Source organism: Chrysochloris asiatica, unplaced genomic scaffold (genome assembly GCF_000296735.1).
Source record: "Chrysochloris asiatica unplaced genomic scaffold, ChrAsi1.0 scaffold00005, whole genome shotgun sequence".
NCBI classification, from domain to species: domain Eukaryota; kingdom Metazoa; phylum Chordata; class Mammalia; order Afrosoricida; family Chrysochloridae; genus Chrysochloris; species Chrysochloris asiatica.
This window is the reverse complement of record NW_006408523.1, coordinates 13,840,670-13,865,294: the sequence shown is the minus strand read 5'-3', so window position 1 is coordinate 13,865,294 and position 24,625 is coordinate 13,840,670. Positions and strand designations below refer to the sequence as shown.

General features: G+C 43.7%; 1 protein-coding gene across 1 annotated transcript in view; it reads left to right on the top strand.

Annotated features, from left to right (window-relative positions):
• FARP1 (FERM, RhoGEF (ARHGEF) and pleckstrin domain protein 1 (chondrocyte-derived)) overlaps positions 1–24,625 on the top strand; it is a 307,399-nt gene that overhangs the window by 240,961 nt on the left and 41,813 nt on the right. Inside the window, exons 13-15 of the mRNA XM_006831984.1 lie at positions 4,473–4,660; positions 5,381–5,470; positions 7,194–7,327. Coding sequence (XP_006832047.1) covers positions 4,473–4,660; positions 5,381–5,470; positions 7,194–7,327 — 412 coding nt within the window. The remainder of the gene's footprint in view (positions 1–4,472; positions 4,661–5,380; positions 5,471–7,193; positions 7,328–24,625) is intronic.

The following is a 24,625-nucleotide window of genomic DNA, read 5'->3' as shown; positions in this document are numbered from 1 at the left end:
TGCCATGAGAATGTATACATTTAAAGGGATTTTTAACAGCAATGACCAGAAATGCTTCCCGTGAGACCTGTGTGAGTGAAGGGATTCCCAGTACTCAGCCCTTCACTGTAGATGAAACGAGAGAGGAGACTCTCGGTATCCTGAAATCACTGGGGAGAGGTGAAGCATTTGAGAGTTATTAACCCAAACTATAACTGGTGGTGGTGGTTATGTGCCGTGGAGTCGGTTCCGACCCATAGCGACCCTGTACAGGGTTTCCCAGGCTGTAAATCTTTACAGGAACAGAAAGCCTCATCTTTTTCCCACATAACAGCTGGTAGTTTCGAACTGCTGACCTTGAGATTAGCAGCCCGATTCATAACCACTACGCTACCAGAGCTCCTTAAACCATAATTAAATGCCTTTTAAAAAAGAGTAATTTCTGAACAAGGGGGAAAAAAATAGAAGCTCCCAGACTTTCCGGGTATGACTAATCTTTTTCTAATTTCTTAAGAAAAATGTTTCTTTTGCCTTAATGTCCAGGTGCTTTTTCAAAGGGTCCTCATAAAGAATTTATCTAGAGACCTTTGGCAAACGAAAGTTTTTATTAATAAGTGAATAAAATCCCTGAGTGCCACTAACACTTTAGTCTCAGCAACCAAATGAATGGTTGGCCGTCCAAACCCATCCAAGAGTGCCACAGAAGACAGTGCTGGTGAGCTACTTCTACAAAGATGACAGCCAAGACAACCACTGAGTCGGTTCCAACCCATAGCGACCCTGTATAGGGTTTCCGAGGCACACCTGGTGAGCTTGAACTGCCAACCTTACAGTTCAAACGGCTTTGCAGTCTGGCGCGTTAACCCACAGCGCCACACCAGGACAATCTATAGAGCAGGTCTCTATGGCGTCACATATGGGGTTGCCAGGAGTTGGAATTCACTCATCAGCAATGGATTTGGAGTTTTTAAACTTTCAATAAAGGGAAACAAAGCGATAAAAATACCCGGACATTGACGCATTCCTAGAGTAGCAGAGGCCTCTCTCATAGCTCCCTCCTGTTGTACCTTCAAAGCTGATGACAGACAGCATGGTCTCAACAGGAGCTATGTTGTTGTTGTTACGTGCTGTGGAGTCGGTCCCGACTCATAGCGACCCTGTACAGGGTTTCTGAGGCTGTAAATCTTTACGGGAGCAGAAAGCCTCATCTTTCTCCTGCAGAACGGCTGGTAGTTTCGAACTACCAACCCTGAGGATAGCAGCCCGATTCGTAACCACGTCTGTCAGAATCATGAGGGCTCATTTCGTCCCACAGCAAATGAACTACTTCCATGAAAATTGGTAACCTGTAGTTAAGCACTGGACTGCTAATCACAAGGCTGATGGTTCACGCCCACTAGCCGCTCCTTGGAAACCCTATACAGGTCAACAATTCTAATAATGCTGTTGACTTGTACACTGCCTTACCTCAAACGTAACTTTTTACACATCCCTGAGGGCAGGTCCCATACAAAAACCATGTTTTTAAACATAAAACGTGCCCACACAATGTGCACGTGATTTTAACACCCATAGCATACGTAGGAAACTGGCGTTTTGTGTAAAACTGTATAATCCACTCTTTATTTGCATGAAAATACTGTACACTGTGTTGCCTCAAACTCTGGCTCCAAGTCAAAGAGAATTTTAATTACTCATCAAGCTGCCGGATTCTACTAATTGCCCTTGTCAGCACATCTCATTGATTGCTGAATAGTAAATGAGCTACATATTTCTATTTGGACCATGATGCCTATTAATGGTTATTTTTAAAACTTGCAGTAGTTTCTCTTGGAAGGGGAGGAGGAGGAAGGGATGGGGGGCTATTCTCAAGGGACATGGATTAAATGAGCAAAATAGAACTTCACAGTTTCAATCTTCTCCTTTACTTAGAATTGCTGATCGATTTCCAGGCCAGACTTGTTGATATTTATTGGTGTATATACACATTGTTCTTTCTTTCCTAGACCTTTTGAATATATACAAAGTCAGCATAAGTAGCCTCTTGGGACAAAGAAATTGGCCAAGCCAATTTGGTTGCCTCCCATGCCTGCCCTAAAGCAGGTGGTTACACGTGTGTGGTCTTTAGTCTACACTTAAGCGAAATTAGCAGGCTTTTGCCCACTAGTCTGTGAGACTGGCCTGCATTTTACTGTGTTTTATCAGGTTCTCATGAAGTTCACATTTAGGGTTCCTTTTTCTGAATTCTGCCTGAGTCAAGTGGGGAGTCTGCCAATTGTCCGTGGCTGCCATCTCTGAAACTCACCATGCCTTCTTGGTAGCGAGGCCTCTCTCTTCCCACCATGCTATCTTGTCCCCTCAGCCTGTTCTTTCACAAGTGTTCCCTGGTGGAGTTCAGGGGTTCCAACCTTCTGTGGTGGCAGTGGTTGTATTTGAGCGTGCTTACCATGATTCTCACTCCCTTGTAGTGGGGCCGTGTGTGTGTGTGTGTGTGTGTGTGTGTTCTGTTGCTGGGCACTGCCTACTGTCTAATTTTCCCCCTTCCTCACACCCCACTGACCCCCTTCAAGCAAGTTAGCCTTCTAACTGGTGTTTTTCTTTGGTTCCAACTCTTGCAATGAGGAGGTGAATGTCCTTTCTGTAAACTCCAGTCCCAGCATGCCACCCTATCACTGCCTTCCCTCATCCCACGCACAGTCTGAGGGCGCCAGGTAAGCCTCCGAGTTGGCCAGATTAAGATGGACAAATACGAAAAAGTAACTCTGAAACAGCAACTCACAAATGCATGAAATGTTTTTAATCTCTGGACAGACTGCCAGTTTTTCCTTTTTTCTAATTCCTATTTACAGTGATAACATTGTTCTTTTTGTGATAAAAGAATAGTGTAGTACTTGGAGACAATTGCAGTTCTAATTGTTTTTTCAGGATTTCTATTTGACAGGTTCCAATTATTTTGAAACTATTGTATTCACTTGTGTACTAGTGTCAATAAAATTGACATTTGTGAAGCGATTTCTGGCCTTTTTCTCCGGGTTTGACTGGGTCTGGTGGTGTGTGGGGTGATGGGTCTTTGACTAACACTAGGTCTTCATTTCACTGAAATAATTCTCAGAGATTCTGAAAGTGGGAACTTCTTGAATCCGCCTTTTCCTCCCATTTTCTAATCTTCTTATTTAAGGATCATTGTACTGACCCCATAATAGTCCATGGGCAGGACATCTTTTTGTTGGTTTTCTGGGCGTGGTAGCTTTTCACACCTGTGTGGATGATGCAGTAGCTGAAGTGACCGGTGCACCTGGGACCTGAGGTGGTGGTGTGGCGTGGGAGCTTCTCCACAGTTTGCTCATACTGGAAGTATATTCACGGTATCCACCTTACCAACTCCATGCTAGGTTGTGTTGGCTCATCATTTTCAATTCCCGACTCCAGAGGGAGAGAATACATGTAGGGGGCATGGAGGCACCTCCAGGGAACTGCACTCACCTAATTGTCTACTGAATGGTGCAGAAAACTTTCAAAGGGTCCTTCTCTAATACGTTAGCAGACAGGCCTACAAGGTACTTCCATTTCGTTCACCTAGTCTTAGTTCTAGCAAGCCTGCATTCGAATGAAAAACGTCAGTCTTGGGGAGAAACGGCATTAAGTTAGAAGTCGTTTTTTGAGACACCCCACTTAGCTTCAATAAGTTAAGATAGACAAACTGCATTACGTTGGCAAAACCTCTACCTCGGCTGACTTCGTGAAGGGTAATGTAGAATTTCCACGTGATTTACTATATTGTCCTTTTTGGAGGAATCATTCATTACCTGTCGCTTTTCCACCATCAGAGGGAATGGTGAAAATATGATGAACTCGAGCTTTGCAGTTTTTTGTTTTTTCCCAATGATCATTTTTGCATGTAAATGTGATGTGAGTATTTCTGCCCCAAACAGTGAGAGACACGGAGTGACATCACCAGGTACAATAAGCTTGCTTCTGTTCTTTGTAGAATGGGGAGTTAGTTGCTTGACCTCCGTTAGCTGTGACCCCCACGTTATATGACGTAGTGTGTCCTCAGTACACCAGATACGTAGATCCCTCTTGTCTAGTTCTGTTCTCTAGTCATTCCCCCATGTCTCCTTGTGATGTAGACACTGTGTCTTTCTTGAATAATTCTTAGCAGCAAAGGCAGTAGTCAAGAGATGGAAATTCCATTTGGGATACACTATCCATTTAAACTATTGTAATTGTGCTCTAGGCAGAATTCTGTACCTTGTTAATTACATAACAGAGACCCACCTACTATACAGTAGCTGAACTATATGGCAACTCCAACTTTAGAAGGGAACAAAAAAGCACAACTAGAAAATAATTAAGAGCATTAAGTTTGCCCTAAAATAGTCAAGGTTCTAAAGATGTAAGAAGGGGAAAATTGTCAATGGAAACCAGGCCCCAGAAGGAATTACTTTTTTCTTTCTTTCTTTCTTTCTTTAAAACCTCTCATCCCCAAACAGGCTCCCTGACTGGTAGCCCCCACCTTTCAGAACTGTCCGTCAACTCACAGGGTGGGGCTGCGCCTGCCAACGTGACCTTATCTCCCAACCTGAGCCCCGACACCAAGCAGGCCTCTCCCTTGGTCAGCCCGCTGCTGAATGACCAGGCGTGCCCAAGGACAGAAGACGAGGAGGACATCCGCAGAAAGGTACCCATGGGTCCCGGCAAGATGGCGGGCAACAATGGGCTTGCAAAACCTCATGGCTGGCCTGCTCCACCCTGCTGGTTCTCTCCAGAGAATCACATCACAATGGCATCACCAGCTGGTAGATGGCAGGCTGCTTGCCAGGGTGCCCCTTGACAACCAGCTGCCATTTGTATTTCTATGAACAACATAACTTCCATTTCTCAGGTACCAACACTGACAGTTCATGGTGGTGGTTGTTAAATGCCTTTGAGTTCCAACTCATAGCAAGTTTGTCTAGGGTTTCAGAGGAGCAGCTGGTAAGTTTGAACCTCCGACCTTTGGGTTAGCAGTCCAGTGCTAATCCTACAGCGCTACACCATAACTCCATGGTAACTAGAACAAAGGGCATTACCTTTTCTCTTGCATTGATTTCCTGGAAAACTACATCACTCTGTCACTTCACGAATTAATCAGATTTTCTGGTGCCCAGTGGTGAAGGATGTTGATCTTGACATGAAAGGAAACATTCCTAAACTATCTTCTCCCCACAGCAATCCATTCTCTTAAACTGTATCATCTCACACACATATACACAAGAGGAGTTTAGTCTTGGTACCAGTGTAAAAATCATAAATCATAAATATGTCACTTCAGTCAGGGATTTCTTATAATCAGGATATGCCTAGAGATGTATACTTCAGAATGATTAGGATATCTTATTTCTCTTTATGAATTTTTCAGAGATTCCCAACTGACAAAGCATACTTCATTGCTAAGGAAGTGTCCACCACTGAGAGAACCTATCTGAAGGACCTCGAAGTCATCACTTCGGTATGTTTAGCATTTCCCCCAAAAATACTGGATTACATCATTTATCTCTAATAACTCTGCTTTATGAGAAGGCCTGTCATGAATTAAACATTGGGCGTTCTGGCTCCCAATTAAAAGGATTTGGTCCTGGCTTATAGAAATTAAGCTTTTGTGCTGTATTTCATTTGTCATCTTCACTATAAAACATTTATAATTATGAATTTTTAAGGGCAAAGGAAGCAAGATTTTAAAGTGGAGAAAGTGAAAAGGAAACATTAGCTGTCTGCACGCACTGAACCCGAACCGTTTCACGTTTTCCCCATTGTCAGATGGAACCACTTCTTTTTGCTCAGAGGCAAGGAGAAGCCTCATTTTATATTTTTATAATAAAATGAGCCCTGTCTGCAGAAGCTACCAGGAGACTGCCTTTTATTATTTTAACCCATCCTCTTCAGTCTTAGAAACTCATTCAGGGTATTTTGCTAACCCTTTGGGTTCTGGGGAAGAAGCAGTCCTTTTGAGAGGGGAATTCATGGAGATCCTAGTACTGGGGAGATCTGTTTTATGCTGGGTCCTCAGTAGATGCTCCGTAAACATTTGTAGAGTCAAACCCCAACTCACCTGGGTGAGCTGACTGACTTTGTACCACGGCAGAGGTCACTTTGTCACCCTGTTTGACCACAGTCATCCTCAGTGTTTTAACAAAGGGATAGAGATGGAATGAGGCAGAGGTCCTGAGGGATCGTAAATAAATGAAGACTCAGCGAGTTGTCAGAATGGGGATTTGGATTAGAGTGGTTGCCTACTCCTGGCTCCAATAGATGGGACTTATTCAAAAGAGGAAAAAATGTGGAACAGAACTTCAAATTCTTATTAGAAACTAGACTCTGGAAAATACATTGAGGCTGGAGGAACCCCTCAGTCTGTTGTCTGGAAACAACTTTTAGGCCTTCCACTGGAACTGCTCCCAGAAGTCTTTAAACAACAGTTTAACTCATTTAATAAAGAATGCCCACCTTGAGCATCAGATGTTTTCTCTATATGAGATCAAATGGACAACCCATCTCCTACCTGCTCCATAGGGTTTCCAGGAGTGGACAGCGTCCTCTTTCTTTCATGGACCAGCTCAATACTTAACCCACTGTGCCACCAGGACGTCTTAAAAAGACCACAGTAACTCTGACACACACGCGAACTTTAAGGGGCAGAGAGTCACAAAGTGATGTAACTATCGTTAATGAACTGGTGGTAGTTAAGTGCCTTGGAGTCGGTTCCAATTCATAGCGATCCTATAGAGGGTTTCCAAGATGCGGCTGGTGAATTTGAACTGCTAACCTTGTGGTTCAAACCAACCTTCAGTTCAGAAGACAGTTTTAGGGGGCAGAGAGTCATCAAGTGATATAAACATTTTGTCAGTGAACTTGACATATAAACGTTGTTTGTATGTTTTCCTTTAAAAAAAAAAAAATGTCATGGCTTAAATGAGTGATTGGTTAACAGATTTCAGAAAGAGCAGGTGCTTCTCATTGCTGTCTAATTCAAGAAAGGCTTGGAAAAATGCACGTGTTGTAAAATGCTTGTGTACGCCTGTGTGGGGCAGGGCGGTGATGCTGACTTCCCTGCCATTAAAAAGCCAACAGGGAAGTCATTTGTTCCCCAAGTGCATCTGGTCATAGCGGTAGTTCTGAAGAGCTACTCACCATTCATCTCTAGGCTTCTCAGTGTGTCCACTCTGCTCTTTCAGTGGTTTCAGAGCACCGTGAGCAAAGAGGACTCCATGCCCGAAACATTGAAAAGTCTCATATTCCCGAATTTTGAACCTTTGCACAGATTCCACACTAGTTTTCTCAAGGAAATTGAGCAGCGACTCGCCCTGTGGTGAGTACAACAATTACCTGCGTCTCTCTATCCCTTGCTCTCCCATTGTGTCTGTCTCAGTCTGTCTGTCTGGTGTGATTTTTACGTTGCTCCTGATAAGCAGCCGGCTCCTGGTATGGTGCTGTGGGTTAATGCGCCGGACTGCAAATTCATTTGAATCAGAAGGTTGGTGGTTCAAGCTCACCAGTCGCTCCTTGGAAACCCTATACAGAGTCGCTATGGGTCATAACTGACTCAACAGCACTTAACAACAAGACAAGGATAAGAGGCAATACATGGTTTTAAGGATAGCCAGCTTTAACATTTTGTTCAGTTAAACTCTGCATGTGTTTCGTTAACATCTTCAATTTTTTTTTTTCTTTTCTGTCTTTATCTTTTGGTCTGCATTCTCCAAAATGAATTCTTTCACATCGGAATTTATAGTTAAGTAAGCAGCACAGAATCGGAGACCAATGACTTCAGGAAGGGAGGAGCTTAACATAAAAACTAAAAACCTCTGAGGGACTCTTAGGGCTCTTGGTAAATTTTATTTCTTGACCTAGGACGTGATCTCATTGATGATGTCTACTTTATAGTCATTTATCAAGTATGTATCTACATCCTGGAGTCCTGGAGAGGCACTGTAGGTTAACATGCTGGACTGCAAAGTCATTTGAACCGCAAGGTCGGTGGTTCGAGCCTACCAGCTGCTCCTCAGAAACCCTATACTGGGTTGCTATGGGTCAGAAGTACACTTCACAATAACAATTATTTATTGCCGTGTTCTTTTTCTTATTATGAATTGAGTGAAGGTTTACAGGCAGGACCATTAGCTCTCTATTCATCAAAGCATACATTTTATTTCATCTCAATTAGAGCTGTCTACACGGGATCCAAGTTATAATGGGAACTTGAAAGATTCAATGGGAACTTCAGGGCTCAGTGAGTTTGTACTAATGAGGGAGAAGCAGCTCAGAAAAGGAGGGTGGGATGGTCGCCTGCCTCGAAGAACGTCGTCTGTATTAACGGAATTGTACGTGTAGAAATGGTGGGATCCGTGTATGCTTTGCTGTGCCCCTTCTCCACAACTACACATTTTAAAAAACAAAACAAAAACATGCCAGGAAGAAACAGCAAACGGTTTCTGTTGTGCTTGGGGCACCCCCAGAGCCCATCGTGTGCTGTATGTACCAGATATTCCCATTCCGGGGAGAGGTCAAGTTAAACGGGGGTCGGTACTTTGGACCTGTAGGGCCTTGAAGGGTCCCCATGAGGTGGCCTTGCCTAGCAGGAGCTCCCACAGTTGAAAAAATGAACAGAGCTGCTCCCCAGTCTCCGGAGCCTGCACTGCCTGACCAGTAGACGCTCCCTGACCCCTCAGTGGGGTCGGCTGTGCTCTTCTTTGTCCACCTAGAGAACAGCTCCGTGAAGTCCTCTTTCCCATGAGAGAAGGAAATGCTGGGTTTGCCTCTGAGGTACAGCCACCATGTAGAACTAACAAGTACAAACGCAGCTTCACTGCAAATGGAAAGAATTGAAAATACCAAGTAAACAAGTGTAGGAGGTACCAGCTTTCAAAATTAAATCTAAATGTATATATTGTATAAAATATAACTAGTCTTCATTTTAACTTCCCAAACTTTACCTAAAAGCTTTCGGCTGTAGTCTTCCATATTGCCTCATCGTCCTTGCAAACTTGAATGATGCTTTCACGATGGAATCAAAGACCTTCTTTGAACTCCTGAGAAACCATTCAGCATCATGGTTCTGATGTTCACACGTGTATCAGTGCAGCCTACACAAATCTACAGACTCAGAGCACCTTGAGTTGGTGTCACGGTAGCAGCCCGTCCTCTGGCAGTTGATTTAAATAATGTTGGGGAGATCACACATAGGAAGTGATCTTTGAAGATCAAGATGTGAGCCATCACGTGTCTGTGTATCTTGGCAGCTCATCATGAAGCTCTTGCATTGGAGGGACCCACCTGGGATGCTGTGGAGATTTGTCTAGAACATTTCATTTTAGGAATAGTTGCCATACTCATCGATTTACCTGTGTCCATAACTGCGGGTTAATGTGCTGGCCTGCAAGGTCATTTAAACCATAAAGTCGGCAGTTCAAGCTCACCAGCCACTCCTCGGAAACCTTATACAGGGTCTCTATGGGTTGGAACCAACTTGACGGCATGTAACAACAACATCAGTCATAATGCCTGGCCCTTATCTGTAAATGAATATCTAATTACTCAAAAAGCAGCTGACAGATGTCATTTGAATCTCAGAGAGTTTTCAGTAAAGTATCCTTCAAAGAATGACCCATAAATTTACCTGTGCTTTAGGTAACCATATCAGCAGTCTATCAGAGGTCAAAGACACTCAGTATTCCACTCAATTAAAAGGAACTTCAATAAACTCCGAACAGTGGACTTAACCTAAATAGATAATAATCATTCCATCCAACTAATCATTTCCTCAGGGGAGTCCTGATGTGACACTGTAGGATAAGCACTGGACTGCTAACCGCAAGGTTGGCAATCCAAACCCACCAGTCCCTCCTTGGAAACCCTCTTCAGGGTCACTATGAGTCAGAACTGACTCGATGGCACATAACCACAACAACCAATTCCTCAAGGGAGACTTGTCTTGACAGGGACTCAAAGGGAAAAGGCTGAGTGTGAATGAGTTTAGTTTGAGCTAAGAGAATAACACGGTCACTAGAAACCAGTATCTCTTTAATCACAGCACCCAACATTGACTCCTCATGGGAAACACCACCTGGTGCTGGTAACCAGGCAGAATCCCAGCCCAGGAAGATCCGGATTTCTGAGGGGAGGAGCCTAAGCATCAGTGTTGTTGTTGTTGTTGTTGTTATTACCATGGAGTCGGTTCTGACTCATAGTGACCCTACACAGGGTTTCTGAGGCCATAAATCTTTATGGGAGCAGAAAGCCTCACCTTTCTCCCATGGAACAGCTGGTAGTATTGAACTGCTGACCTTGAGGTTAGTAGCCCAATTAGAAACCACTATGCTACCAGAACTCCTTAAGCATCAGTATTTCCCAACATTTTCTGAGCTATTCCAATGTGCAGCCAGAGTCAAGTGGTAGACTGCCTGATTTGAAAGACAAGAGTCCAGAGCCTGGAAAAACGATTGTCCCTTCAAACTCCAAGGCTCAGAGTACATCCAGGTATCATATCCAACTCTGAAATGGTAAAACCAGGGAATGCATCCCAATTGGCCTAGAAGAGAGCAGATAATTTGATGGCTCTGTTTGGATATCTTCAAGCTGGTTAGGTCTTCTTAGTTGGACCAGAGAACCAAGTCTAGGCAAAGTGCTGAAGTCCCAAGGACATATTTTGTCTGCATATAGAAAAGGATTTCCTAGTTCCAAGTGTAGCTTAGCAATGAGAGGCATGCTTACTGGTGGAGAGCATCTCCTCCTCAGAGTTCCGGAGTTCCTTGAGTCCAAGTTGAATGATCCTTTGGCAGAAAGTATTTCTCCATTGGGTAAAACCTCAAACCTGGAAGTATATCAGAGCCACCTGGAGAAGTTTGGGGGGAAATACACAAATTACTCAGATCCCATCCTAACTGTCTTGAATCCAAATTTGGAAGAATGAGATGTGGCACTTTTCATTTTGTAAGTGCTTCTTGAGCTGATTATTGATGCATACCTTTCTAGAACAACTAATCTGGAGTGCTTTTGACAATCCTGATTTCATGATTCTTTGATATGCATCTCCCACACTGGTTACAACTCTTGTTTCTTTATTCTACAAGTATTCTGTTGGTTCTGATCCTGCCCACAGAGGACTTGCAATCTCGGAAGAGCCGGGCATGTAGAACAGGGGGGGGGCAGGTCCTACCTCAGTGTATGATTGGATTCCTGCAGGCAGAGTGAGACTTGTCTGTTCTGCCTTGTGGGACATGGGCCATAAATGTCTGTGTAGAGCAAGCTGCCCTGGAGCCAAGTTCTTCACTGAGGATCATGGATCAAAGGGGAGCTAGGACACTGAGTTACTGACAGCAACAAAAATAGATTTTTTCTTAATATGATAGGGAGTCCTGGTGTGGCGCTGTGGGTTAATGCGCCAGACTGCAAAGCTGTTTGAACTGCAAGGTTAGTGGTTCAAACTCACCAGCTGCTCCTTGGAAACCCTATACAGGGTCGCTATGGGTCGGAACTGACTCAATGGCACTTCACAACAACAATATGATAGGAGGCACACTGGTTAAAGCACTTGGCTGCTAACCTAAACGTTGGTGGTTTGAACCTACCAGCAGCTCTGCAGGAGAAAGATGTGCCCTTCTACTTCCATATTTATAGCCTTGGAAACCCAATGGGCAATTCTATCCTAGCCTATAGGGGCTTTGTGAGTAGGAATCTCTGTCCAAGTCGCTGTCTCAGTGCTGTTACATGAATAACATGACCCAGTGTTTGTAAAGGATTGCCTAAGAAAAAGAAAGCTGATCATTTTTTTAATCAACTTTTCATTTTGCAGTGATTGTAGATTCAAAAGACAGTTTTAAAAAATTACACAGAGGGTTTCTTTATACTTCTTACTGTTACTCTTCCCTTAAAGTTGACATCTCACCATACCATGGTGCATTTGTCAAAACTTAAGAAACCAACACTGGAGCATTAACTATTAAATAAACTCCAAACTTGATTCGATGGAATTATTTTAAATTACCATCATGAATGATAAAATGTCTATATGTCTGTATGTCTCTGACATGCACTAAGACTAAATTCCTCTCCAACATTGACTGTAAACACAATACCTTTTCCTTTGACCTGGGCCACTAGAAAGAGCTAGGTCAGATCTCACAAGTTCAAAGGGCACAGTTTTGCAGAACCTCGCTGTCAACTGTTAGGACCAGGGATTCCCCGGTCCCTTCATTTCTGACTCACTGGCTACAAATTTGGGAGTTCCTATTACCCAGTTTGCTAACACTTAAAAACAACAACCACAACACTACCCCATGGAGTCCCGGGGTCGCACTGTTAGGATAAGCACTGGACAGTAAGGTCGATTTGAACCACAAGGTTCAAACCCACCAGTCGCCCCTCGGAAACCCTGTATAGGGTCGCTATGAATTGGAACCAATGAGACGGTACTTAACAACTGCAAAATGATTCACAAAATAAAGAGACTTATGGGGTGAGATCTAAGAGGTTCCCCACATGGAGCTTCCAAGTCACAAATAGTGGTGTGTCATCCTCCCAAGCATTAATGTCTTTCTCCAGCTAATCTGTGAGCTTCAGTAAGCAGAGTTTTTACAGGGGTTTCATTACATCATTTTGGCAAGAGTTTTCCATTGTCCATATGGTTAAATTCATCCTCCAAAGGCCAGAGTTGATATGTGGTAGTTGATATTTCTGATATTCAAGAATCATTTATTAACATAACAAAGATTCCAATCACTTGGAAATTCCAAGTGTTTAGAATGGAGCCAGGGAAAAGACCAAAACTTTCCATTCCCCAGAAATGGAAATAAATGTAAAGTTTACTCTGGACCCCGACTCCTCCACACGTTGACCCTTTCAACAGTGAGAGTATCACAATAATTTTTCCTCTGTTGGTCTACAGTCGCAACATTGGAAAATGACCAGGCAGAAACATCAGGACGTTTTCTTAAGTGGTTAGAAGGAACCCTGGGAGCCCAAGTGTAAACACACCTGCCCCTGTGCAAAGGTTGCATTCTCCCAAGTAAACACACCTGAAAGGAAGATGATTCCCTGCCGCCTGCTTCATACTGTTGTGGTTAAGTGTTGTTGAGTCACTTCTGACTCACAGCAACCACCTTACGGTTCAAATCGACCTTGCAGCCCAGTGCTTAACCTACGGCACCACATCAGGACTCCTGTTTTGTACTAGAAAAGCTAAAATGGCCCTGTTTCTTCCCATACAAAGGGAATAGGAGCTGGGGTCCAATGGGCAGTAATGGCAATGGGAGTCGGCTCTGCAGCAGCTGGATTGTTTTCAGAAAAGAACCTGGAGCGACGGTCACTTGGGAAGCACAGCAGCCGTCTAGCCAGGAGACCTAGAAGACGATGTCTTAGCTACCTGGTGGTGGTGGTGTGCCGTGGAGTCGGTTCTGACTCCTAGCAACCCTGGTGGTGGTGGTGAGCCACTGAGTTGGTTCTGACTCCTAGCAACCCTGTAAGGGGTTTCTGAGGCTGTACATCTTTATGGGAGCAGAAAGCCTCATACATCTCCTACAAAGCAACTGGTAGATTCGAACTACTGACCTTGAGGTTAGCAGCCCAGTGTGTAATCCACTATACTACTAGAGCCCCATCAGTTACATAGTGCTGCCATCACATAAAATGCCACAAGTGATTAAGCACAGAAATTGATTTCCTCACAGTTCAGGAAGCAAAAGCCTCAATTCAAGGGGCAGGCCTTCCTGTCTCCTTCAATTTCCGGTGTTCCTGGACTTCCAAATGCTTCTCTCTCGGTTGTCACTTGGCAACGCCCCCTGTGTGTCTGTCTGTCTGCTCTGCACGTTCCTTTAGGAGACACAACTCAGTGGGGATTAGGGTTAGAACCCTCCTTCCTTCTGTCTGACCTCAGTGACGTAACGTAAAGGAACGTGAACATCGCATAAATAAAACCTATTTCTCACCAGGATCATACTTGCAGATACAAGGATTAGTACATATGGTTTGGGGAGGTACACGTCTATCCATCACAAGCTAGATGTAAAGATACCACAGAGTGGACAAGTCACAGCGTAAGTGGACAAAAAAATTAGGGAAAGGGAATCTTTTCTAAGTACCTGATGTTTTGAGCCTAGCGATTAGACAGATGGTCCTTAAATTAAGAAAAAGGAAAAGAGAAAGCACAAGTATAATGGAAGGGAGATGAACTTGCCTTGGGGCATCATAATTGTGAGGGGTCAACAGTGAAATTCTGCAGGCAGTTAGAAATGTAGCTATACCACTGTGTACCGTTTAATGTGTGTGTGTGTGTGTGTGTGTATATATATATATATGTGTGTGTATATATATGTGTGTGTGTATATATATATATATATATATATATATATATATATATATATATATACACACACACACACATATATATATATATATATATATCGGTGGTGGTGGTTAAATGCCTTCAAGTCAGCACTGAATCATAGTGACCCCGTATAGGGTTTCCAAGGCTTTAAATCATTGCGGGAGTAGAAAGCCTCATCTTTCTCCCATATACATAGATAAGTATCACTTAACATCCATTCAGGCACCACCCAATGCATGTACCCATGCATGGTCCCATAGGTCTTTTTATTGTGAATTGAGTGATAGTTTACATGGGAGAACATCAGTTTTGCACCCATCCTATCGTATTTCATTTCATTGCAATGATTACAATCTCCTCGGTGCATCACCATTCAACAGTCTGTAAGGTCGTTTGTTTTGTTTTGTTTTGTTTTGTTTTGTTTTGTTTTAAAGGGGAAGCAGCTCTCCTTTGGCTTATTGTTTGCCCCTAATGGTTTTAAGTGGCATCTTGATGTGGTTTTAAGTGGCATCTTGATGTGGTTTTAAGTGGCATCTTGATGTGGTTTTAAGTGGCATCTTGATGTGGTGCTGCGGGTTAATGCACTAGACTGCAAGTCGGTTTGAATTGCAAGGTCGGGTTCAAGCTCACCAGCTGCTCCTGGGAAACCCTTTACAGGGTCGCTATGAGTTGGAGCCACCTCGACGGCAGTTAACATAAATACCTGATTGCCCTAGAGTGAGAACTAGTGGTGCTCCAGGGTGCATCCCAGTCCAAAGTGGTCAGGAAGCAGCTGGGTGGCAGCAGCTAGGCTCACAGCACCAACAACCGGCTCCTCACCTGGCCCCAGCGACCACCTCTCCATGCCCCCTCTGGGTCCTTTACCCTATCCTATGCTCAAACATGCACAAAATCCCTGCCTAGCTGCACACCCAGCAAGGTCAGCCTGCTCTATCCAGCAGATGCAGCTGTGGCTTTAACCCCAGACTGTCCAGGAACATGTAGATATAATATGTTTGCAGAACGTCTACCTCACATAATGTCCTATTTCACAGAATATTTCATAGCCATTAAGCAATGCTATCTGTTTATGTAGAGAGGAGGAGGAAGAGGGAAATAGGTTGGTTGGTTGATTGAATGATTGAAGGACTTGACTCATAGGATTGTGAAATACATAGCAAATCCAATATCTATAGATCAGGCAACAGGAAGAATGAAGAACTCTGACAAAATGTCTATATGTGGTGTTGGGGCAGAGCACAAGCTAGAGAAAGCTCCATTTTTGTTCTTAAGGCTTTGCACTAATTAAATGAGGCCCACTCACATTTTAGAGGGTAAACTGCTTTACTTAAGGCCAACTGATTGAATCACAGGTCACTGTTTCATAAGAGAGTCTAGACGTGTTTGACCAGCCAGCTGGGCTCCAAAGTTGTGCTGACACGTAGCATGAGCCATCACAGAGCCCTTTTGTTCGCTCAGGATACACAATGGCTCAAGTGGAATGAAGATGCTCCTTGTAGGTCAGGATATTGTTTCTGTTTCATTTGCAAAAAAAAACCAAGCGCAACATCTTTATGGAAGCATTGGTGAACAGTCCCAGTTAGTTACCTCTGGACTCAAATGAGTGAAATATTGTTCGCGCCATTTTGCCCGCCCTGCAACAAGAAAAATTGTGAGGAAATCTGCATGGTATTAATAGAAAAATGCCAAAGCCCAGAGACCACAACTAGATGGTATCAGGCTGTTAACACTACCACCTGCTCTGAGCAAGGCCACAGAAGATTCTGGACAGACTGGGAGAGAAATATAGAACAAAATCCTAAATCATAAAAAGACCAGACATAACCAGTGACAAACATTTAGCTGAACCCCTAAGATCCACCCTTCAAACCTGGAAGTGTATCCACCAAACAACATAGGCCTGTAAGGTGAACAATGATACTTGGGAGACCGTGCTCCTCGGGACAACCATAGAAACCAAAAGGGCAGCATTTGCCCAAAAACAACGTTCAGAAGGGGCCGGAAAGAAGAAGGAATTGGAAATGGGGAACCCAAGGAGGCAGTGAGAAGTGTGCTGTTGCAATTGAGGGAAATGCAACTAATGTTACAAAACAACATATAAATAAATGGCTAATGGGAAGAAGCTAATTTGCTCTGTAAACTTGCCCTCATACCGCAATTACAAAAGGAGAGAGAAAGAAGTCAAAACCATGCATCTGGCCCATGACGGCCAACCGGGTCTATGCAGTTGCAGTATTCCAGAAGCTGTTGCAAGTGCTTTTGCTGAATTAATTCATGAGGCGACCTTCAGAGGCAGTAGATGTGCTGATGGACTAATACAGGGACTCAGGATCTCAGTTTCAAGCTAAATTCAGGCTTATACTGAGAGCAGAGCTCAGTTCTTTTATTACTGATTCAGAATGCTTTCTGGCCGGGTATGTGTGCCCTGTACGTGTGAATCTCACAATGCTGACGTTGCATCATGCTCCCCATTCTTGGAGACCATTGTCTTCTTCCATCAGTGTTCTACTTGATTGCTCAACACCTGTGGGAGGGAGATGGAGGTGCGGTGGTTCTTATATAAACACATGGAGATGTGGAAACACAATTTGTAGCTTTGCGTAAGTGACCCATTAAGAGAGTATGTGGTGGGCGATCATTCCAGTGAGTCAGCTACTGTCGTTTTCCTGAGAATCAGATTTTTTAAATGTTAAAACTCATCATTTTCTCTAGTTGTGTCTGCATTTGGAAGCATTGCAGGAAGTGTTAGAAAGGGGCCACTCATACTCAGCTTGCTGCACACCTGAGATTCTTGTAAGCAGATTGAGCACTGATCTTTTCACAAGCCCTGGGGGGCTCTCAAGGAGCCCTGGTGGAGCTGTGGTTAAGCACTAAGCTAAAAACCAAAAGGTTGGTAATCTAAACCCGCCAGCTGCTCTTTGGGAGAAAGCTGTGAAAGACGGCTTCGGTAAAAATTACAGCCTTGGAAACTCTGGGGCAGTTCTATGTCCTACAGGGCTGCTGTGCGTTGGAACTGATTCATCCCTAATGAGTTTGGGTTTTATGGGGGTTGGGGTTCCATGCAGTGGCCAACGCCAGACCTCCATCCCCTCAGCCCCAGCACACCACACACACTCATTAAATCACACACAAATATTAAACAACAACTACAGGAGCTCTGGTAGCATAGTGGTTACGAATCGGGCTGCTAATCTCACAGTCAGCAGTTCGAAACTACCAGCTGTTCCGCGGGAGAAAGATGAGGCTTTCTGCTCATGTAAAGATTTACAGCCTAGGAAACCCTGTACAGGATCATTATGAGTCAGAACCGACTGCACGGCACATAACAACAGTATCACTTACCTTACTCTCAAAAGAGGCAAGAGCCCCCTTGTGGTTGGTGCAGGTATTGGAAACCAGATCTGATTACATTCCTTCCAACCTTCCAACCCTATGCTTGGTCTCCGGAACAGCAAAGAAGGGTGAATCAGACCCTTGGCACGATATTTTTTAAAGATTGTCAGTGGCTAAAATGACTTCAACACAGTGAAATATGGGTTGGCTTTGTTCACCTAAATATTTTATACAGTATGTCAGCTTTGGTCTCCAAAACTTGCTATTTTGAACTGTTGTCCAAGTTCAAAACAGATCTTGAAAAGTTATGGTAAAGGTTAACTGCAGAGAATCCCTCTTAATTCATGAATGGAACGATAATTATTGTCCTACATACTTTAAGACTGAACAATTCTTACCACATTATGTCACTATAGTGTGGAGATGTTCTAGCAGATTTACCGGAGCGTAATGAAAAACTTTTTTTATTTATTTGAAAGTGACATCAGCCATCAGTGCCTTTTCCATGGAACCTTCGTGTATCCCATTCCCTCAAAACTCAAAACCAAACCCATGTTCATCAAGCCAATTCTGACTCATAGAGACCCATTGTAGATTTCCTGAGACTGCAGATCTTTATGGGAGCCTCGTCTTTCTCCTGAGGAGCAGCTGGTAGTTTTGAACCACCTACCTTGTGGTTTGAAGAAGAATGCTTAATGTACAGAGTTCTTTTCCCTCACAGGCGTGCGTGTCCCCAGCTTTCTAAAGGCCATGACTTGTGAGCCAGAAAGTCAGTTATGAGGTTGTAGGTCAGTAATCCTGAGTCTTGCTATTTAATTGCATCAATGTCTCTACCAGTGAAATTGCTTTAACCCAGTTCAGAAGCCACCACTAATGACCCCTCCCTGCCCTCTTCCAGGCATAACCCCAATCTCTCCATCTCTGAATCCCATGATGCTCATTGGTTTGGATGTCACTTACCACTTTTGGCCTAGACTTTCAGTTCCTTCTGTGCATGTCCTATTGCTCCTGTAAGTTTCCCTAGGGTGAGAATCATCCCTTTGCCCCTTGCCCTAGATTGGAACTCAGTATGTTTGATTGTGTAACTGAACAAATGGCTCTTTGTAAATTACATCACCAGTGTGTTCAGTTTCTTTCATACTGTGCGTTTGAGACAGGTTATGAAGAACAATGTAAGACAGGGATAAATAAGCAAGGCTATCTAAAGTTGCATGTTTGATATGGTAGACACCATTCTCTTGAGGGGCCTCTTGGTGTAGCGCTGTTAGATATGTACTGTACTGCTAACCACAAAGCCACCAGTTGCTCCTCAGAAACCCTAAACAGGGTTGCTTTAAGTCAGAACCGACTTGACTGCACTTAACAGCTGTGCTGTTGGAAGACACTCAGTCATCGCCACAGTGGAACCAGACATACCAACAACCAGACATACCAACTACAGTCATGAAGATGGTGCCGTTTCATTCTGTTTCACTTCATGACTCAGAGTCAACGATCAGCGGTTCAAACCCATCAGCCGCTCTTCGGAAACCCTACAGAGGTTCACTATGAGTTGAAACCAACTAGATGCCATTTAGCAACATTACCCACCGGACTTGTAGGATAAGCACTGTTCTGCAAATTACCAGGATGGTGGTTCAAACCCACAAGCTGCTCCTCATGATAAACATAAGGCTTTCTGCTCCTGTAAAGATTTACCGCCTTGAAAACCTTCTACAGGGCGGCTATTGCTTGACGGCACTTAACAACAAACAACAAAGAAAACTTGTTCTTTAGACCTGGTTTTACTGTCACTCCAGTGTTTGGTGTGATTTTCTGACATAACCCTCTGCCCTTTTCCTATAATTTTCTTCCAAGGCCTTAGTTTGATAACCACGTGTACTGACCTACTAAAATAACAACAGGAAAAGGAGACTCAGTCTTTTGAGCCACGGGGCTATGTGACAATGTTCTTTAATAAATGCAGACTGTTAACTTCCTCTCTACCCTTGGAATTTTTAAGTAAATGGGTTTCTTGTTTTTTGTTCTTAGATGATGTCTTACAGTTCTGCGGACTATTATTTCATTTCTGTATTCGTTGCTTCCCTGTTGTGTCCGCAAAGTTCCTGAGCAGTGGTATTTTCTTGTCTCGGGTTGAGTCAGGAGTGAGGTTGGGTTCACAGCTGTGGTGACTGAGGGGAGAGGCTCACCTTGTACTGCCTACTGGCTCAGATTCAGGTCTGCCAGCAGCTGAGAGCATCCCACTTGACACATACGTCCTATCCTGTAGATTTTGATGTTTTTTGCTGACGTGATTTGAATGATTCCTTTGGTCCAGACACTTACCCAGTGTCCACGTGTTGTCATTTAATCTTTACAAGAACCCCATTGGGTGGGTATTATCATCATGGCTGTTGTCATTATTTTGGGTGGTATTATCCTTACGTCACAGGTGAGAAATAAGACTTAGAGAGGTTACAGAACTTGGCAAAGGTCACAGAAGCTAGTTCATGGCAGAATCTAGTTGTCACTGTGCCTTTGTTCTAGAAGGTGTAGGCCTAACATTTAGAGGGAAAGAACTCTAAGAACCAAGGTCTTGGTTGTTCACTTGTGCCATGATCTTAATTAGCCATTGTCTGCTTACTTGTACTTTTTGTGCTATCCACACTCAGGCACCCAAGATAGTGGGAGACAGAGGCAAGGAGCTCAGGTTCTCCTTTCCTGGACTTCCCTCCCTCCACTCTTTGGTAGAAGAAGTCATCTCTGCACTTCCGAATCAGGTTGTTGTTGTTGAGTGCCATCGAATCAGTTCCAACCTATAGCAACCCCGAACAGGGTTTCCAAGGCTGTAAATCTTTACGGAAGCAGAAAGCCTCATCTTTCTCCAGTGGAGCGGCTGGTAGTTTCGAATTGCTGACCTTGAGGTTTGCAGCCCAATTCATAACCACTATGCTACCAGAGCTCCGAATCAGGAGATGTATTTATATGATCAGCATTAGGTCTTGTGGAGTATGGAAGCAGCATTTCGCACCTCAGTGCCACCTCCATTTACCCTTGTGCGATAATACCAATGTCTTTATTTGTATAATGAAGATAAGGGTCTCCTGCCTATGAACTGGGAAGGAGATGTTGGTAGCCACCCAGCACTGTAAAGGGCCCTGCTAGCACAGTGGCTTATGAGTTAGGCTGCTAATCACAAGGTCAGTAGTTGGAATCTACTCCCAGCTGTTCTGAGGAAGAAAGATGAGGCTTTCTGCTCCCGTAAAGATTTACACCTTGGAAGCCCTACATAGGGTTGTGATGAGTTGGAACCGAGTTGACGACACACAACCATCCCCACCACCCAGCACTGTGCCTGGTTCAATGCGTAGTAAGGTTCGTTTCCTTACTCTCTTTCCCTTCTCTGGTGTAGTGAATTGTTAATGCATCTTTTCTAGCTGAAGTCTTTGTAACTCACATCAAACAAATCATTTTCTGCTGGATGTGAGTAAGAGAAGGTGGGAGAAGATACTGACAAGGTGACATGTTTCAGCTGTGGATGGTAACAGAGTTCATGAACTCTAACGTGGGTTTAAAATGAGCCGTCTCAGAAGCAGGAGGGGAGAACTCACTACCATAAAGAAGAAAGAGGAAGGAGAGGATAGCACTTCCTTTGGGCCTCACGATCCTAGCGCGTTGAACCTCTTCGGTCCAGGGACAGAAAGCTGTGGCACTGGAGGAGTGTTGAAGCAGCAGCAGCAGCAGGACCAGGAACCAGAGCAGGAGACCAAGCAGTGGACTTCCCAGCTCACGGAGCAAGTAAAGCTGAGTGACTGCAGGCAGTGAGCTAGCATGTAGAGTGGGGTGCCTTCAGGTACTTAGTGAAGGAGCTGTGTTTGCTGACGCATTGAGTTAAAGCTGAGTGCCTTCAGGCTGAGGCTTATGGTGGGGTGGGGTGTCCTGTGGGCACTTATCAGCACCTTACTGAACAGCTGTGCCCTGCGCATTTTCAGATCTTTTATTATAACCTGTTGACATTCTGGTGAGCACCCCCTAATGGGGAGTATGGCTTCTGGGCTCAGTGTGGCCATTGCAATTGACTATTGAGCCCAATAGAGAAGTAGAGTGCTAGGGAGAAATGCTTAGAACTTTACATTTTTAGACCTTCCAACCCCGCTCTGGAAAACCCGATCAGAGGTGCATAAAATTTACACAGTCGCACAATTTCATTACGTCTTTGTCCTGGTAGGTGGAAATGTACCCTTCGTAAGTACCATGTTGGCATAGCTTGAAAACAGTTGGCCCAGAGCAAAGCAGAGTGAAGAAAAGCAAAATCTCAAGGAAACAATTTGTTCAGAGGACTAATGGATCCCGTGAACTGTGGTCTCCACAGCTGGAGACCAGGAGAACTAGGTGGTCTGCTCTGATTGGGATCCCAGTAGAGGGTCCTGGATAGAGCGAGAGAAAAATATAGGACTGAATTCCAAAGCATAAAAAAAAAGACCAGGCTTCCTAGTCTGATAAACTGATGAAACCCCAGAGGTGATGGCCCTTAGTCACCCTTCCAACCTAGAACTGAACCCAGCCTCGGGGATCACCTTTCAGCCAAACAATAGGCAATCCTATAAGGTGAGAATAATACCGCAATTATATTGAACAATCACAGCATGAAGGAAAGTAAAAAGATCTATAGGATGCTGAGAATGCTATAGTATTCCTGCAACGGTAAAATACAAATTTAAGTAGAATGAAAAGTTAATTTTGTGTATTGTAATCCCTAAAGGAACCATGAAAAAGAAAAAAGAAAAAAACCTATAAAATGGAATAGTTTAGAAAGTTATGTTGTTCTGGTTGTTAAAATGCGTTGAGTCAGGTGCAACTCATTCTGACTCACAGGGTTTCCGAGGAGTGGCTGGTGAGTTTGAACCACCAACCTTGTGGTTTAAACCAGCCTTGCGGTCCTGAGCTTATCCTACAGTGCCATGTTGTTGTTGTTGTGAAGTGCCTTCGAGTCGGTTCCGACCCATAGCGACCCTGTACAGGGTTTCCGAGGGTGTAAATCCTTACGGGAGTAGAAAGCCTCATCTTTCTCCTGCGGAGCGGCTGGTAGTTTCGAACCGCTGACCTTAAGGTTCGCAGCCCGATTAGTTATAGATAAATTCAAATGGAATAATAAACACAACTGAAATAATCCAAAAGAAGGCAGGAGAGTTAAAACAGGAATGAGAAATAGCAGACGAGAAATGGAAAACCGGTAGACTGTACTTCGTAAGTTTCACAATGGCTAATTTTTTTTTTTTTTTTGCAATGGCTGATTTTTCAGAAATATATCACTCCATCTTTTTTTTGCCCCACCTAGTAGAATGGCAAAAATTCAAAATTACTGCAATACCTGGTGCTAGAGAGGATTTGAAGCAGTAAAAACGCTCAAATTGCTGGTGGTTACAGACTGTTGTTAAGTGCCGTCGAGTCTATGAATCATGCAAAATATGATATATCCACTCTAGAGAATGGTTTTGGTGGTTTCTTGTAAAGCTAAACATAGAGTTACCATAAACCCCACTGCCATCGAGGAGATTCTGACATGTAGTGACCCTGCGTAGGGTTTCTACGGCTGTAAATCTTTACAGGGGCAGACTGCCTCATTTTCTCTCATGGAGCAGCTGGTGGGTTTGAACTGCTGGCCTGGTGGTTAGCAGTCCGATGCCTAATCCACAGTACCACCAGGGATCCTTACCATATGACCCCTCAATTCCACTTCTAAGAATTTATTCTGTAGAAATAAAAATGTATGTTCATACAAAAACCTTAGCTATTCTACACACAAATGCCAAAAATTACAGCTGTCAATGGACGGATAAATAAAGTGTGGTTTATCCATCCAGTAGAATACTACTCAATAAAAGAAAACAGAATGACCAAGGGGACACACAGTAACATGATGCATTATACTGAAGCCTGTTTCAAAAGGATATTTACTCCACAATTCCATTCATATGACATGGTTGCTGTTAAGTGCTGTCGAGTCGATTCCAACTCATAGCAACCTTGTATAGGATTTCCAAGAAGCGGCTGGTGGGTTTGAACCACTGACCTTGTGGAGTCTCATATATCCTACAAAGTCACACCAGGACTCCTCAGAGGACATTATGGAAAGACAAAAACCACAGGAATGAAGGACAGAGCTGAGAGCTGAGGAAGGGGTGACATTAGGAAGTTTTTTGGTTTTGTTTGGATTTTAGAAGCATTTTCTAGACTAACTTTGGTGGCTACATGACTATGTGCATGTGTTAATAAATGCTCAGATGTGTACACAGGATTTTAAAAGCCAGTTTTATTTTGTTATGATAAGCACTGGACTGCAAACCAAAATGTCCATAGTTGGAGCTCGCCAGCATCTCCTCAGGAGAAAGATGAGCCATTCTGCTCCTGCAGATTTAAAGCTTGGGAAACCCTATACAGGGTCGCTATGAGTCAAAACCAACCCAATAACACTTAACTACAACAGCTTTGCTAGCATGAATGGGCTGGTCTTTAATCTAGAGTCCTGGTATATCTCTGTAGGATAAACAATGAATTGCTAACCCACAGGTTGGCAGTTTCAACCCACCAGCTGCTCCTCAGAGACCCTATACAGGAGTCAGAACCTATTCTCGACAGCACTTAAAAACAACCTTCTGTAACATTTGGGGATAGTTGTGTCAATGTATATTGTGTTAAAATTCAAGTTTATTGTATGATAATATTTTTGATGACATAAAACAGCCAAATTATATCCTATCCCCACTATTAAGGCAGAAACGAACACCTGTTTCTTACTTGTCCCTAGTCCTTGTGAACCAGGTTCAGAATCAACTTCTTCTTTGCATCTATCAGAGGCAGTGCTGTTGGGGCCTCCTGTGCTGATGGAAATGTTCTGTGATTGCACTGCCCAGTCACATGTCAGTTTGTCCTAAGGGTTTCCTAGCCTATAATCTTTTTTTTTTTTTTTTTTTT